The 16,142-nt window shown below is 48.7% G+C and overlaps 1 protein-coding gene across 2 annotated transcripts; it reads left to right on the forward strand.

Annotated features, from left to right (window-relative positions):
- The first annotated feature begins 987 nt into the window (after positions 1-987).
- SIX4 (SIX homeobox 4) lies at positions 988-12,081 on the forward strand. 2 transcript variants are annotated; one of them, XM_059474092.1, is made up of 4 exons: positions 988-1,252; positions 1,346-1,899; positions 3,228-3,916; positions 6,344-12,081. In XM_059474092.1, the coding sequence occupies exons 1-4, from the start codon at positions 1,067-1,069 to the stop codon at positions 7,138-7,140; spliced, it is 2,226 nt and encodes a 741-aa protein (XP_059330075.1). In that variant the 5' UTR covers positions 988-1,066; the 3' UTR covers positions 7,141-12,081. The 2 variants fall into 2 exon arrangements, with proteins under 2 accessions (XP_059330075.1, XP_059330074.1); XM_059474091.1 differs by having other exon boundaries at positions 988-1,899.
- The last annotated feature ends 4,061 nt before the right edge of the window (positions 12,082-16,142 follow it).

Raw genomic sequence — 16,142 nt, forward strand, 5'->3', positions numbered from 1 at the left:
ACACCGCCCGCCCGAGCGGGAAGGAGCCCGGGGGAAGCGCCGGGGCTGTCCGAGGGGCTGTCCGGGTCCCAGAGCGGGAGACGGGGGATAACTGCCCCTGACTAACCAAGAGGAAGCACGGAATCAATCACTTCGGGAAAGACCAGCGTGTCCACCGGACCATGGCACTAAGTGCCACGTCCAGTCTATCCTTAAACGCCTCCAGGGATGGTAACTCCATCGCCTCCCTGGACAGCCCATTCCAATGTTTAATCACCCTTTCTGCGGAGGAATTCCTCCTAGTGTCCAACCTAAACCTCCACTAAGACTCTGTCCTCTCGTCCTGTCGCTGGTAGCCCGGAAGCAAAGCCCGACCCCCACCTGGCTACTCCTCCTTTCAGAGAGTCGCAGACAGCGATAAAGTCACCCCGAGTCTCCTTTCCTCCAGGAGAAACACCCCCAGCTCCCTCAAGCGCTCCCCATAGCACTCGTGCTCCAGACCCTTCCCAGCTCCGCTACCCTTCTCTGGACTCGCTCCAGCACTTCAATGACTTTCTTGAAGTGAGGGGCCCAGAATCGGACACAGCAAAAGTCCCTCACCCCCAGTAAGGACAGCAGACAGCACCGGGAGCGATTTAACCCTTTCCCTCCGCAGGTGACGGAGCCGCCGCTCCCCGGGGGCTCCAGGTGGGGATGAGGGGGGGGGAGCGGAGAGAGGAGCGCGGCCGCTTGATTGACGGTTGCCATGGAGACGCCGTAGCCCCGCCCTCCCGGCGCGGCGCAGCCAATGGGCGGGCGTGGCCGGAGCAGAGGTGGGCGGGGCCACATAGTCTTGCGGCGGGTGCGGGAGTCGCGGCGGGGGGAGCGGCGGAGCGCGGCCGGGATACAGCAGCGATCCCGGATGGTCACCGCGGGGCCGGGGGAAACCTGATCGGCTAGAGCAGGAGGAGGAGAGAGATAGGAAGGGGGGAGAGGAGGAGAAGGGAACGTGGTGGGGGGGGGGAGGGAGGAAGGGGGAAAAAAAAAGAGCACACAAGAAAAGAAAAATAAAAGAAAAAGAAAAAAAAAAAGGAAAGCAAACCGAAACATGTCTTCTGCCTCCCCCGCCACGGACGACATCGTGATCGCGGTAGAGATCAAGGAGGAAAATGTGATGGAAATGCTCTCCGAAGCCCCCGACGGGCCCGCGCCGCCGCCCCCTCCCGCCGCTGCCCAGTTCCCCATGGAGCATGCAGGCTCCGCTGCCGCCGGCGAGGAGGGAGCCGCGGAACAGGTACTGCTCCACACGGAACTCCTGGCCAGGAATCACCACGCTGCCTCCTCTCCCTCCTCTTCATCTTCTTCTTCCTCCTCCTCCTCCTCGCAGACCCCCTTGGCTTTCTCGCCGGACCACGTCGCCTGCGTGTGCGAGGCGCTGCAGCAAGGTGGGAACCTGGACCGCCTGGCCAGGTTCCTGTGGTCTTTGCCCCCGAGTGATCTGCTACGTGGCAACGAGAGCCTGATGAAAGCCCGGGCGCTGGTGGCTTTTCACCAGGGCATCTACGCCGAGCTCTACAGCATCCTGGAGAGCCACAACTTCGACTCCTCCAACCACCCGCTGCTGCAGGAGCTCTGGTACAAAGCTCGCTACACCGAGGCGGAGCGAGCCCGGGGCAGACCCTTGGGGGCGGTGGACAAGTACAGATTGCGGAGGAAATACCCCCTGCCCAGGACCATCTGGGACGGCGAGGAGACGGTCTACTGCTTCAAGGAGAAGTCTCGCAACGCGCTCAAGGAGCTCTACAAGCAGAACCGATACCCCTCGCCCGCCGAGAAGCGCAACCTGGCCAAGATCACCGGGCTGTCCCTCACCCAGGTCAGCAACTGGTTCAAGAACCGCAGGCAGCGGGACCGCAACCCTTCCGAGACCCAGTCCAAAAGGTGAGGGAAAACTTTTCCTCCCCGCCCCCTCTCCCGCCTGCCTTTCCCTCTCCCGGCTCTTTCTTCCCTTGCAAACATGGCGCTTACCTTCGGTGCGCCTCGTCCTCCCCTCCTTCCTCCTCCCCGCTCCCTCGTTCCCAACACACCCACCCGGCCCGGGCGTGCGAGGCGGCGCGGGGAAACTTCCCGGACCCGCCGGCCCGCGCTCCCGGGGGAGCTCCCGGCACCGGGGAGCCGCTCCCGGCACGGGGGAGCCGCGGGGCGGACTCCCGGGAGGGGACGGGACGGGGGTGTTCGTTCCCCCCGCTCCTTGTTTTTATTCAATTGTCGCGCCTGACAGAGTTAATCATTGACGGCCGGAGGACGCGCGGGGTCCCGGCGCTCCCTCTGTTTTGAAACCTGACTCGGGAGCGGGCCGGGCTCGGGTTTCAGCGGGGGAGCGGGGCCGGTTCCCGGGGCTCCCGGGAGCGGCCCCGGCCCCGCTCCGCCCGCGGCTCGGGCTCGGCTCCCCCCGCCCCGCGGCGGGGGCGCGGGCAGGTGGAGGTGACCTCCCCGCTCCCGCCTTCCTCCGGGAAGGGACGGGAAAGGGGGGAGAAAGCGCGGGGAGGAGGGAGTGGAGGAAGGGAGCGGGGAGAGAAGGAGGGAAAGCGGCCGGCGGAGGGGGCCCCAAGGCATTTCTCAACCAAGGGCGCGATTGTGCCGCCGCGGCCCCTCTCCGCGGGACACATCAAAGGCCGAGGGGGGAGGGAGGGGAGAGCGACCGAAAAATGCGGCCGAGGGCGGACCAGTCAGCGAAAAAACCCGGCGCAGCCCCGGGCGGAGGCACAAAGGCCGCCCCCCATCTCTGCGTCCCTCCCCCCGGCACGGCCGGAGGTGCCTCCGCCGGCATCGGGGCAGCGCGGGCCGGGGTCTGCCCCTTCCCCCGGGCCGGGGGCGCCGGGCTGAGCCCTGAGGGTCCGGCGGCGCTGCCCGGCCCTGCCTCACCTCCCAGCGCTTTGCCAAATGGCCGCGGCCCGTCTCACACGTGTGGGCACCCCGGGCCCAGGCAGCCCCCTTCGGTCGCCGGGGTGGAGGAATTTATTTACAACTCCATAACCCAGTCTGTAAAGTTTTTCCTTTGGGCGAGTGTTTGGTTTGATGTGTTCCATTCTGAGAAACCTCCTCCCTTGGCATAAATATTCGTTTAAAGTTCCTCGTAAAGGCAAAACACAGAAAAGAATTGTTCGTGGAAACTCTCGCATACTTGTGTTAAAGCAAGAAGTCCCCCTTGGTGCAGAGATCCTGTACGCCGTGGTAATGCAATGTCATCTCTCCATCTTTTCCCGTAGCGAGTCAGATGGCAACCCTAGCACAGAAGATGAATCCAGTAAGGGGCGGGAGGATTTATCTCCCCATCCACTCTCCAGCTCATCCGACGGCGTTACCAGCCTCAGCCTTCCCGGCCACATGGAGCCTGTCTACATGCAGCAGCTCGGAAACACTAAAATAGCCTTGAGCTCGTCCGGCGTCTTGTTGAATGGGAACCTCATGCCTGCCAGTACCTCTCCTGTCTTCCTCAATGGTAGCTCGTTTCTTCAGGGACCCAACAGTGTCATACTCAATGGACTCAGCGTGGGCACTTCGCAGACTGTTACCTTAAATTCACCCAAAACTGCGGCCAGCGTCGTGAGCAACGGCGTGTCCATCACTGACATACTGTCCTCATCGTCCTCAGAAGATGTCAAAGACTTCAAACTCCTTCAGGCCTCGGTCCCCAGTGCCACAGCAGCCTTCAGCCCTAGCAACATCCCAGTCACTTTCCCGGGATTGATACCGAGCTCAGAGGTGAAAAGGGAAGGTGTGGAAACTGCTGCTTCCCAGGATGGAGGCTCCGTGGTTACTTTTACTGCTCCTGTCCAAATAAACCAGTATGGCATTGTCCAGATCCCCAATTCAGGAACAAATGGCCAGCTGCTGAACGGAAGCATTGGTTTTTCTTCTCTGCAGCTGCCTCCAGTTTCTGTGGCAGCTTCACAAGGTAAAAGCTTTGCCTCTTGCACTAAGAGATATGAGGAAAAGTTGGAATCAGGCACATTTAGCAGTTTAGAAACTGTGGTCCTTTTCTTCCAAGGTATCAACATAATATCTCAGCCATGGCCACGCACAGAACATCAAATAATACTGTTTGCCTTCCTTTATAGTGAATTATGCTCGTGGGCAGACTGTTAGATGAAGCTGAGCTCTTCTGTTAAGAGCATGGAAGGAGGTCTGGTAATTTACACCCCTTTCATCTCATGCTGTTCACAGAAGTCTGTGAGAGGAGTCTTCACAAATATCTGTAAATTTTACATGTTTCAGTAATTCAAAATATTCCCCATTTGCCACTGAATTCTTTTAACAAGAAGGTTCATAAAAATGAAAATTATGGCAGCTGGAAATTGTTACTCTTGTTGTTCTTGTGGTGGTTGTTTTGGTTTTTTTTGTTTTCTTAACAAAAGCATTTCACAAAAATACATTTTGAATTATTGTAGACACAACAAGACCGAGCAGTTGCTTGTACATTTTCTGTTCCATAATTAAGAAAGATTAAACTTGGGGGGAACAATAGAAGTAAGCACTAGCTCGTAGATATAAAATGTGAGGCTCTTTGTATAAAGCTGCCCTGAGTCCAAGGGAAATATGTCATCACAGGTTCATGTGCCAAGTGTGCAGGCTCCTCCCCAAGTTTGCTTTAGAGTTGGTCTTAGCATACCAAAGTTTGAATCTTGCAGCTGGCCAGGAAGAATCCCAGGGAGCACAAACCTTGTTCTGGATCCCTTTTTTGAAGCAGATCAGTTAAAAAGCACAGCTGAACATCTTTGGTACTCATTGGCCACTTTATTTATTTGATTATGAAAGTTATTAAACTGGAATTATTCTCTCTGGTTTCAGGAGCTGTGAATACTATAATGAAAGTCAAATTATGCTCATGTGCTTCTTTGAATTTAATATGTATAGGGTATGAATTGCTCTTGCTGAAGCACAGAGAGGAACACTGAAGCTGTGCAACCACATTTCAAATGGGTGCACAATTATAAAGTCCTAAAATACGGCACTCACAGGCACTGGAAGTTACTGGCACATAGTTTAAGCAAGATTAAAGAGAGAAGACATTTAGTTTGAATGCCACCTGTAATTACTAAAGCCACTTCATCCACATGCTCCAAGGCATAAACTAACAACCAGCAAAGGTGAGAAAGTAAGTTCTATCCTTTTAAGTATTGTAGGACTATTGTATTTGGAAGTCCTAAGATTCATAATAAGCTCTTCTCTGACCATTTTTCCCATTGTTAAAAATACTTACTGCCCACTGGAGGGTGATTCACCATATCTTTGGTTCAGAGAAAAGTTCTGCTTGTCTTGGATGGATAGCTGGCTGCCTATTCCAAGTGAAGCATGCTGCAGGCTATTTCAAGTAAGCCAGTAAATAATACTGACAGGTAACTTTAAGTTACCTGGCTTTGTTTTTCTAGTTTACCCATATGCATAACATCTTTCAAAGAATCATAATTGATTAACCAAAATTAATAGGGAATTAAAATATTTCCCACGTGAGAAATTAATCTTTGGTGCTGCTCTAAAATATTCAGCTGTGTCTAACTGTAATCTCTTATAATTAAACTGCTTTTGAGAAAGTGAGGTGTTCCAAGTGGGACTCAGTCCCAAGAGCCACTATTTCTTATTTTAGGAATTACCATAATGACAACTGACATGACAAGTCCAGTGAAAACAATTTCAGGTCATCTCTGGCCACCTCTCCCTGCTTTGGCTCACTGCAACATCACACGAGCGGTGCCATGGCTCTCAGCAAGGGCAGGCAGTGCTGGGTGGCTTTTCACAGCATGCTGGATGTGGCAGGATTAGGATTTTAGAAAAACACAAAAAAGCAAGGTGAAAGGGAGTAGAGCTGAGTGCTTGAGGATTATTACCGAGTCAGACCAATAGAAATTACTGGTTTTTCGTGTTTTCCGTGGGGGTTGGCTCGGGCAGGTTCTCCCCAGCAGCAGTGGATTTCATGTGACGCGTCTCCAGTTCCCACACACAAGCTGTAGTCTGTCACTGAACTATCTTTAATGGCTTTTCATGCTTCTATTCTTAGATGGAAATTGAGTGGTGGCAACTAGTGAAGGCCAAAGCACATTCATTTTAGTCACATGGCTGGGGACTGTTTGCTCCTTAATGAGAGTCTGAAAGATACCTAATCTAATAGATCAGAAACTTCTTTCTTTTTTTTTTTTTTTTTAACTTTCTAGAAGCAACACCTATTAACAGCATTGATTTCTTTACAGCAAGTTTTCTCTCACCTGCTACAAAAATTGCTTTGCAGTGTTACATGAAATATTAGTGTGTGGGTATACTGCGAAGGTAAAAAAGACCAGGACTGCATAACTCTCTGTTTTCTTTTCTTTTGCTTTCCTTTCTCTAGGTAATGTTTCAGCAAACCCCAGCACATCTGATGGAGGAACTTTCACGACTGAATCTTCAACAGTGCAGCAAGGAAAGGTTTTCTTCAGCCCCCTCACTCCGAGTGCAGTGGTTTATACAGTTCCCAACTCGGGCCAGGCTGTAGGATCTGTCAAGCAAGAAGGACTGGAAAGAAGCCTGGTGTTTTCTCAGCTGATGCCAGTCAGTCAGAACACACAACTGAACGTCAACATGTCTTCTGAAAATATATCCAGTGCAGGGCTGCAGTCCCTGGCCTCCTCCTTAGTGAATGTAACGCCCTCACACAATTTTTCCCTCACTCCACCAACTCTTTTAAATGCTGCAGAACTGAGCTCTGGTATCTCGGAGAGCCAGGCCATGTCTTCACCCGTGACCAGTACCTCTACAGTGATATCTATCAGCAACACTAACTATGCAACCCTCCAGAACTGTCCCCTCATCACCAGTCAGGATCTCTTGTCCATTTCCACAGCACAGCCCGTGCTTGGAGAAATCGTTTCAGCCAGTGCAGACCGTGTCAGCCACCCCCCTGCACAAGTGCACCAGGATTTTGGCAGAGAGCACAGGTTGGTTCTGCAAGCTGTACCTGATGTCAAAGAGAATTTCTTGCCTAATTCTGAGAGCAAGTCAACTGGCAATTTAATGATGCTTGATTCCAAATCTAAGTATGTTATGAGCAACATGGTTGACACGGTATGTGAAGAACTGGAAACGGACAAAAAAGAACTTGCCAAACTGCAGACAGTTCAGATGGATGAAGTTATGCAAGACTTGTAGCTTCTTTCTTTTCTTGCTTTCTGTTTTAATAGATAAGTCTCCTGTTGAGGCCCTAACAAACACCTAGTGGGGTGTTTGTGGGGTTTTTTTGTTTGGTGGTTTTTTTTTTTCTCATTTTAAGAAACCAGAAGAACATTTAAGTGGTCTGAATCAATGTACAGAGGAATCTCCAGCAGTGGAATTAGGTTGCCACACTTGGTTTGCATGCAGTATCTATCCTCTTTCAAACAGGTTTAATGAGAAAGGAAATGGCCAGGGCAAGTACTGAGGAATGGGTACAGGTTTGGCTACCAGATACTACCCTGAAAATTTAACTAGACTCTCCATAGTACAACATACTCTTAACAGTAAGTATACACTCCTAGCTTCAGATGGAAAACAAAAATCTCACTCCAAAATGGTAGAAACAATGCAGACTTTTTTTTTTTCTGTTTACTTCCAGTCCATGGGCATTGAGAGATTTCTAAGGAACTCTAGACGATACCTCTCTGGCTACTTTTATGTTGTTTGAGGTTAAGAAACAAAACAAAATCATAACATTGTTACTGGTATGTTTGCTTTTTTTCCAGCAGACTTGCATTTAAACCAAAAGTCTCACATCAATCATGTACAGGTTTCTAAATGCTACAGCTAGCATTTTGTCAGTGCACCAGAAAAAGCATCATTTGAAACTCTAATTATGCAATTCAGAAGCTTTCTATCCAGTATGAATGTAAATATTGTTTCAGTTCTTATAAAGGAGACTTTTTTTTAATTAGTACAATGGATTTTATTTATGGTTTATGTTCCCTTTCACTTTAGACACAATGCATTGAAAAGGAAAACGTTTTCTGGCTGTTTAATTTATTTTATTGTTTGAGCAGGAAGTAAGCGTAGTTATTTCTGACAAGGTTTTACTTTTTTGTAGTTTTTTTTCAAGCAATAGACTGTAAAAGTAAAATGTTAATCACACTGAAACTAGAAAATTAATTCCCAGTCTCACAAACCCAGGAGGTCACTGTTTCTACCCCCCTCTGTCTTTGTGTTCAGGGCTTTTTTTTTTTGTTTGTTTTGTTAGTACTTTGCGATTTAGTTGAACCCTTTTGTGTATTTTTTACAGAATTCCACGTGCCTTTCTTCCTAGTGGCCTTATCTTTGTTACTAAAGCACAGTGGCAGGAGGAATAAAAACACTGATTTGCAGATATCCGTCCTCAGGGCCAAATCCTGATGCCTTACTTCTGCAAGTAGACCCCCTGACTTTGGGTGCCCCTGCTTGCACGAGTAAGAAGAGGTTTGAGAGTCTTCTGGACATGGTGGGTGACATTTCCTGGCAGTGCAGAGAGCCAAGGATTGGTCCTTCTGCCCCACATGAGCAGGAGGGGACCACAGGGTTGAGCTCTTGGCTCTGTGAGATGAGCAGGGAAGGTTGGATGGGCAAGGCAAGGAAGGGAACCCTGTGTTCATAAATTGGCCAAAGGGCCCATGTGGGACATCTTCAGCTGCTGGTGCAGCAAGGCCCCCATCCAGGAGTGCAGTTGAGTGTGTGTTTATGAATATCCTCCAGGAGAAGCAGCCTGGGAGCTGTGGTGGGAGCTGCAGCAGCCGTGGTCCCTGCCTGGCTGGGGATGGTGCCCACACCTTCATCCCTGGAGCAGGTGGAGCAGATCTGAACCTTTCCTCCTATTTTTGTAGCATGGAAAAGCACATCCTTATAGCTTTAAAACAATAAGAAGAATTCAGATGTACAAAAGTGACATGCTGTTAATGCTGGTGGGTTTGGTTTTGTTGTATTTTATCCCGATGTGAATATATACAATAACTAAAGCATGTATTCATCCTCCAAAGCCTGTGGAAGGCAATTGGAAACGTTTTCATGAGCTTCTGTGGGCTCTGAAGCAGGCTCAGGACAGAACAAGATCACTTGTAAAGGACAAAAAGAAAATGGAAAGAAAAGATAATTAAGGTGGCAAATCCCAGTGTGTTTGTCTTGGTTTTAACTGGTTCCATGGAAAGCTTTTGGGAATGAAGGTTTCTCTGTGCACCGTGAGCACGGCATTGGCATTCTCGTTGTGGTTTTGCACTATATTGCCTATTTTGCAGGGTTTTCTGTGGAACTTGAGGCTGAGCTCTGTCAGTGTGCACTGGAGCCCGTGCTGTGAGCCAGGGCTGCAGGGAGAAGGGCAGGAAAAGGGAAGGAGGAGAGCGCAAGGACGGCACTTGCAGCTGCACGGAGCCGCTGACGCTCCGCAGGCAGGAGCAGCCCATCAGCAGTTGGCTGTCCCCACGTGCTCCCAGGCAAACGGGGGGTTTGAGGCAAGTGCTTCAAAGCAGAGATTATCACAGGCAGGACATGGAGCTGTATGTTCCCCTGGCACAGCTTTCCCTGACGTTCCCGGGAGCTCCGCGTGAGCAGGGAATCGGATAGTCCAGAATTCTCCCAACCACTCTGCTTGTTTATCTGTTTGCTGGGTCCCAGCATGAGCTGTCTGTTTCCCACCTCTTCTGCACCCCTGTAACTAAGGTGGTGATGACAGTAGCTGTATATGCTTTGCATGAAATCATTCAGCCATTTGGAAAATTAGAAATGTCCCCTATCGCTGTCATTTTAATGGAGAACGTGTACTTGGCTCTGAAGGAGTTGATGGTGGATTAACATTTGGTCTGTGAAGCTCAGACTATATTTGGAGGCAAGCTAGGGAATATTTCAGAGCAGTTGTTGGTGTGATCATCTCTCATAATTGAAGAGACTGTGGTGTTACAACAGTACCTGTTACTTTATTTTTAATTTTTCCTTCTTTGCATTTGTTGTGTTACTGAGTGAATTCCATGGCTTTGCAGCACAGTTGTTGTGAAAAACTGTATGTTGTTACAGTGGCACGTTTCTTGGAGTGTCTGGTACTTCTAATAGGAGACTTCCCACTCTCCAGTTGGAGTGGAGGATGTACATAAAAGCAGTGTTTTGGGACAAAGTGAGATTAATCTATTCTAGTCTTCCAGATATCGAGTAACTTCCTATTATCTTTTACTCTTTTCTTTCTTTCTCCCATTGAAAATAAGTGTCATTCCCTCCAGATAACATAGTTATAACCTCATGTTTCCTGCAGGTACATATGCACAATATAAAGACTCATTGCACGGTACAGTGTGTTTAAAATAGAAATTTAAATAAGTAGTTTTATTCCTTACAAGGGTAAGTTTTTATTTTGTGGCACTCAGGCAGGCAGGCTCACTGCTCTCAATAGACAGTACTCAAAGCCCCAAAAAGTGTCCAGGGCCAGATCTTTGGCTGCTGTAAATAAGGCATTGCTCCACTGACTCCCAAAGCAAGGATTTTTACTTGGTGTTTAGGGGATTTGGATGCTGATCTCCCACACATGGGAGGGCAGTGAGTGTCCAAGCCCCACAGACAGCCCTTATTATCACATTCTGTTACTTAAATGAATGGTATGTCTACCTGGCATACACATTCCTTCTCTTCCCTCCCTCTCTGTTATGGATGAGAGTAAAGGATCATTTCAACTTCACATATGTTTGTAACTTCTAAGTCCACTGGAAATCTTACAGAAAACATTGCCAAATTCTACTGCTTTACTAGTCCCAGACTCAGCTTTGAAAAATATGCCTAAGGAAATTCTTAACAAAGCATGATGTTAAAAACCCCTCTCTTCTTTACTACTTTTGATTAAAGCTGCCTCTGTTTCACCCAGAGTTTTGCAGAAAACCAGAAACACGATGAATTGAATGCTCTGTGTGGACTATTTGCAGCATTATCCCTGTGATCTTACCTGCGAGGACATTTCAGCAATGTAAATCACAGACATGCATTGGCCAGGTCCTCAGCTGGGCTAAACTAGCACATTTCCATTGACTTTAATGTCCTTTTTTGCCAGCTGGGAATATGGTCCATTCATTTCACTGGTGTTAGGTCAGGGATTTGGCCCAGTACACAGTGGCAGCACAAACCAGAGCACAAGGCTGGCACTTGGGTAGAACCAAACAGTCACAGTTTATCCAAGCAAATACCTCTTCCCATTTACTGCTTTCCCCTCCCTGTGGATTCAGGAAGACTCATTCAGAAAGTGGCTTCACCCAGAGGTGAGGCTGGGACTGTCATTGCTGCTCTCAGTCTGAGACTGATGACAATAATGGACAGGTTCTGACTTCAAATCGTGTAAAACCACCTCAGTGATGATTTTCAGTTAAATAAATCAGGGTGGAATTTGGCCCTGTGTGCACAGGAGCTTTTCATGTACATAGATTTCCAGTGTCTGTGCACTTTCCTCAGCAAGGGCAGAGGAACAAGGGGGTGCATCCCTCCAGTATCATGTGAGATATCTGTGCAGGGCTCTGGGGACATGAACTGCCCAGTGCCTGTGGTCAAAAAGAATGTCAAATCATCCAAAAGAACAGTAATTTTATAATTCTGAAAACAAAAATAATGATATTTTTAAAAGCAAGGATGCCTGAAGTCTTCCTGTATCTCCTAGCAGTTGTTATCTTGAAGGATATTTTATACCTTAGTTGTATGTTTCATATAATTTAAAACTTGCTTCTTAAATTTCTGAACTCAAGGAGGGGGTGAATCTTCTGGCTTTCAGGATTCACATTCAGAGGATGTTTGTTCTTTTGCTGCATGTACTGTTTGTCCAGAACTAACCAGTTATTTCTCCAATATGGGTTTTATTGTGCCTTACAACAAATATTAAATTGAAGCAGAATGTACGTGTTAGAGGAGGGAATAATCAAGAACTTTACTGCACTGTTAGGTGATGCTGCCCCAGAGTGTATCATCAAACATATCTGTGCTTAATTACCCAACCAAAGAGATCTAAAGTATGTATGTTTGTTGTACTGTAATAGGGGTTTGTGCCTGGACAATTAAGTGTTTTATTTGTATTCTGAGATGATGTGAACTTATTTTTCTAAACACTATACTGAATAAACTTTATATTTATACACATCTTGTGTAAATATTTCTGTTTGGATGTTGTATGAGGACTTTGAATTTTGAGTTGGAAAAGCAATCTGAAGTAGAAACTTGGCTTCTAATGACTCATCATGAAAGGTGATGGCAACTGGGAGGGCCTGTGCTTGCCAGGGATTTGATCTGCACCCTATTTAAGCAAGAATGAGACTTTCTGTTGACTTGAGGGGGTTTTGTCAGAATTCTAAAATACTAAATTAAAAACCATAAATCTTATACCTCATATTGAACCTATTTGTGTCTCAAACCGAATTTGTCCCATAATTAGTTAGATATTATTAAAATCTACTTCCACCTGCTAGTTAGGACTAGTCAGTGTTTACTTGTTGCTCCCATGACATTGGCATGCTTTCTGTGTCAGGGGCTTTTTTTTTTTTTAGGTAAGTGTACTCCTATTTGCTAAATTCCTATTTGTTGAAATTTTTCTTTAAAACGTTTCACATAGTGTCGGGCTTGGTTTTGGCAGCCTTTTGAGAACAGCTTGAAATGCTATGTTCCCCTGATATTAAAGGATTTAAACACATTACCATATTACTTCAGATCTGCCTTCCAAGCACCAGCATTGCCTGGTTACCATTTTGGTGCCAAAATGAACAACAATAAATCCAAATAGACTAATCTGTGCAGGTGAAATAGTTTCCCTCACTGAAGCTTTAGATACATGAGAGATAATTAACAGCCAGCAGGAAAACACCCTTCCATCCCTTTAAGCTGTGTTTAGGCCAGAAGAAGCAAGGTGAGGTCTGGCAGTTGGTTCTTTTTTTTTTAATAGATAGAGTTAATGACATGAAATTCGTGATTTTGTTGCTTGCTAAGACATTACCTTGGTGTTTTAGGACGTTGCCTTGGTGTTTTAGGACATGACCTTGTTGTTTTTCACCGTTCCTCCGCCTTTCCCGGGCATCGCAGCTCCGCTGGCCAAGCGCAGGGATCCCCTCCCAGCCCGGGGAGCATCTCCCTCTTTCCTCCAGGCTGATCCGGCTCTGCAGCTGCCCAAGTAAATAATCCAGTTACCCTGGAGCAGCCCTAAGCCAGAGCCAATTGCCTGGTTGCCCAATTCCTGTTTCCTTCCCAGAAGCGGGCGCTTGGCTCCGTCGTGTTTGCGGCTCTCCCTCTGCCTGAGCAGAACCGGGATGGGATTTTCCTGCCTGCAGAGAGCATATCCCAAACTGATCCCCGAGCAGCAGCTCTGTCCCAGCTTTCCTGAGGATTTAAAGCCATCCTTCGACCTGGCTGGAGCAGTTTCTGCCTCACCGTGTGGCACTCCAGGAGCATTACTGCCAGGGCAATGCCCAGGGCAGGGATTTGTGGCTGTGCAGCCCCTGCAGGGGCTCTGGATGAAGCACAGGGCTTTGGGAACAAGGAGAAGAAGGGGAAGGTCTCGGCAGCGTATGCAAATGGCCAAATTCTCCCTGAGCAGCCACCCATGCGGTATGCAGGATGAATCATGTCCTAACGGAGCGCATTCCTGCTGCTTTGGAGCGCTCCGCAGATGTGCTCCAGGTCACCCTGGGCGAGAAAACCACACACAGCCACGGCTCCTTCCTCCCTGGCAGCCTGTGCGCGGATGGAAAAGGGGGGGACAGCACCTTGGGAAGGGTGGGCAGCCGGATCCCTGAGCCCCTGCCTTTCCCACAGGGCCTGGGATGCTGCAGGGAGGGGGGGGAGCTGCCAAGGCAGTAGCTGGAATGGAGGTGGTGGTGGGAAGGCTCAGGAGATGGGTGGTTTCTCTTGATCCAGCAGGGAGACAGTGCTGGAAGACATCACTTATTATCCTCTATATTTGTCTTGATTTTTCCCTGGTGCCAGATCAAAAGGGGATTTTGCTGCTCCAGGAGGCAGAGGTTGGGTCAGTAAAACAAGATTTTAATATGAGTACTCACAGCTTGGAAAGCAGAGGTCTCCTTCCAGGCTGCATCCCCTGTTGTGGTGATCTCTGGCTGTGGAAATCTCTGGGCTGGAATCTTAGGCCGGTATATGGATACAGATCACATTTTTAATATAAAAATACATTTCAGAAGGAAAATGATTCCCAGAAATAGGAATTCATCTGCCAAGCAACGTGCACATAACCGATTTCACACTTAGAGGTGCCAGAAAGTTCAGGAATGAGACCAACAATAAAAAACCAACACACGTGTGAAAAATCTACAGCACTAAAGCCAGATTCAATAAAAATAGCGCCTAGTTTATATGCTACAGAAGCTGGCACATGCCTGAAAACACTGAAGGAAAGAGATAAAATGCTCAGAAGTTGCATGCAGTCCAGAGGAACGGAGCAGCCCTGGAGCAGTGCTGATGGTTACTCAATAACTCATGTACGATATTCTCCCCTGTAAGTGCTTCAATTCTCCATCCTGCTCCTTCTCGGACAGAAAGACCCAATTTGGAATACTTGAGGCTGATCAATAAGCTTTGTTGTGGCAGCCAAAGTGCTTTGTGATAGACCTTGTGCTAGGAAAGGACTCCCAGAATGTTACACCGCAACATTTTCCGTCCTGCTCTGCACGCTGGCAGGCAGTGAATTCCATGTTCACGGTATCCCTTGCGCTGCCTGCAGCTGTGAGTGCAGCCCCTGAGGCTCACAGGGATGGGAGGAGGCAGGAGGGGAGGGAGGGAGGTGAGGTGGTGTGCCCGGGGCCGTGCAGGGTGGGTGGCACAGGCAGGGTGCACAGCCAGGTCTCTGCCTCCCCCTGTTGCTTTGCCCACTGGCTCACGGCACCTCCTCGGGAGCCCAATCCCTCTGGGATGCAACATCCCATGACAGCAGCAGCAGGACTTGCTGCTGACACCACAGCTGAGCTTGCTTTCATTTATTTGCTGTATTTACAGCCACCTTCCCATGCTGACCAATAGCCCTGTTGGTAACTAGACTGGCCCTGGAGCAGCATCCCTGAGCCTCCAAGCACTCAGCCTCCAAAAACTGCTCCTGCCTGGGTCTGTAGCTCAGGGTGATGCTCATGCAGGCCCTGGAGGACTCCAGAGCCACCCACTTCCAAATCAAGGCAGTCTGAGAAAGGTCTGGCTCATGTCCCACCAAGCCCAAGGAGCTGAGGGGGAGAAATGCTCAGGGGAGTGAGGATGGGTTAGTCCAGGGCCTGAGGGGGAGAAATGCTCAGGGGAGTGAGGATGGGTTAGTCCAGGGCCTGAGGGGGAGAAATGCTCAGGGGAATGAGGATGGGTTAGTCCAGGGCCTGAGGGGGAGAAATGCTCAGGGGAGTGAGGATGGGTTAGTCCAGGGCCTGAGCTGTGCCTGCTCTTGCAGGTCCTCAGTCAGTGGCTTCTCAAAAGAACACATTGAGAACAAATGACCATTTGGATGTTACTCATGTCCTAGGGAAAATACTGGAGATTCTGCTATTTACTGCTGCTTGATCAAACCAAGGCAGGCCAGGGGATCAGAAGGCAGTTCTAAAAGTCTACACTCAACACCATCCCAAGCATATTCACAATGCACATACAAATTCACAAGTTGTCTGTATTAAAATACATTATCTGTTGTGTTGTAAGCATGCAGGTGGAACTGAGCACTGACCACATCAAGACTAAAAAATAATATCTTTATTTTGAGGTCCACTATGAAGTTGTGCAAGAGGTGCAGCCTCTTCTTGCAGGCAACATATATTAGAGCACAGCCCCAAAACTCCAGCACAGACAGGTTCAGATTTGTGACCTGCTGCTGTTAAATGTGCTGTCTCCTTGCTCAGAGGCTGTGGCAGAAGAGCAGGGGCTGAGTGCCCTGCTAGTGCTGCTCTTGGAGGAGAGGCAGACACAATATCAGTAAGAGAGAGCTGCAAACTCCGGGGAAGTGACACCACCTGCATGTGCAAGGATTTAGGCACATCACACCCCTGTGTAGGGAGGAGTCACATCAGCTTCTGAGGGCTGCTATGGCATTTCTCCTCCTTTTCCCTCCAAATGTAGTGCTATTCTCCCCTGAGCTTCAAAACATTGAGGTGTTTTTACTGCTTACATCACCCTCAGGGTTTGGTGTCCCCCAGCTTTGCCTAGAAAGCAATGAACTCCAGATCAGAAAA

This window comes from Ammospiza nelsoni, chromosome 6, assembly GCF_027579445.1.
Source record: "Ammospiza nelsoni isolate bAmmNel1 chromosome 6, bAmmNel1.pri, whole genome shotgun sequence".
In the NCBI taxonomy this organism is placed as follows: domain Eukaryota; kingdom Metazoa; phylum Chordata; class Aves; order Passeriformes; family Passerellidae; genus Ammospiza; species Ammospiza nelsoni.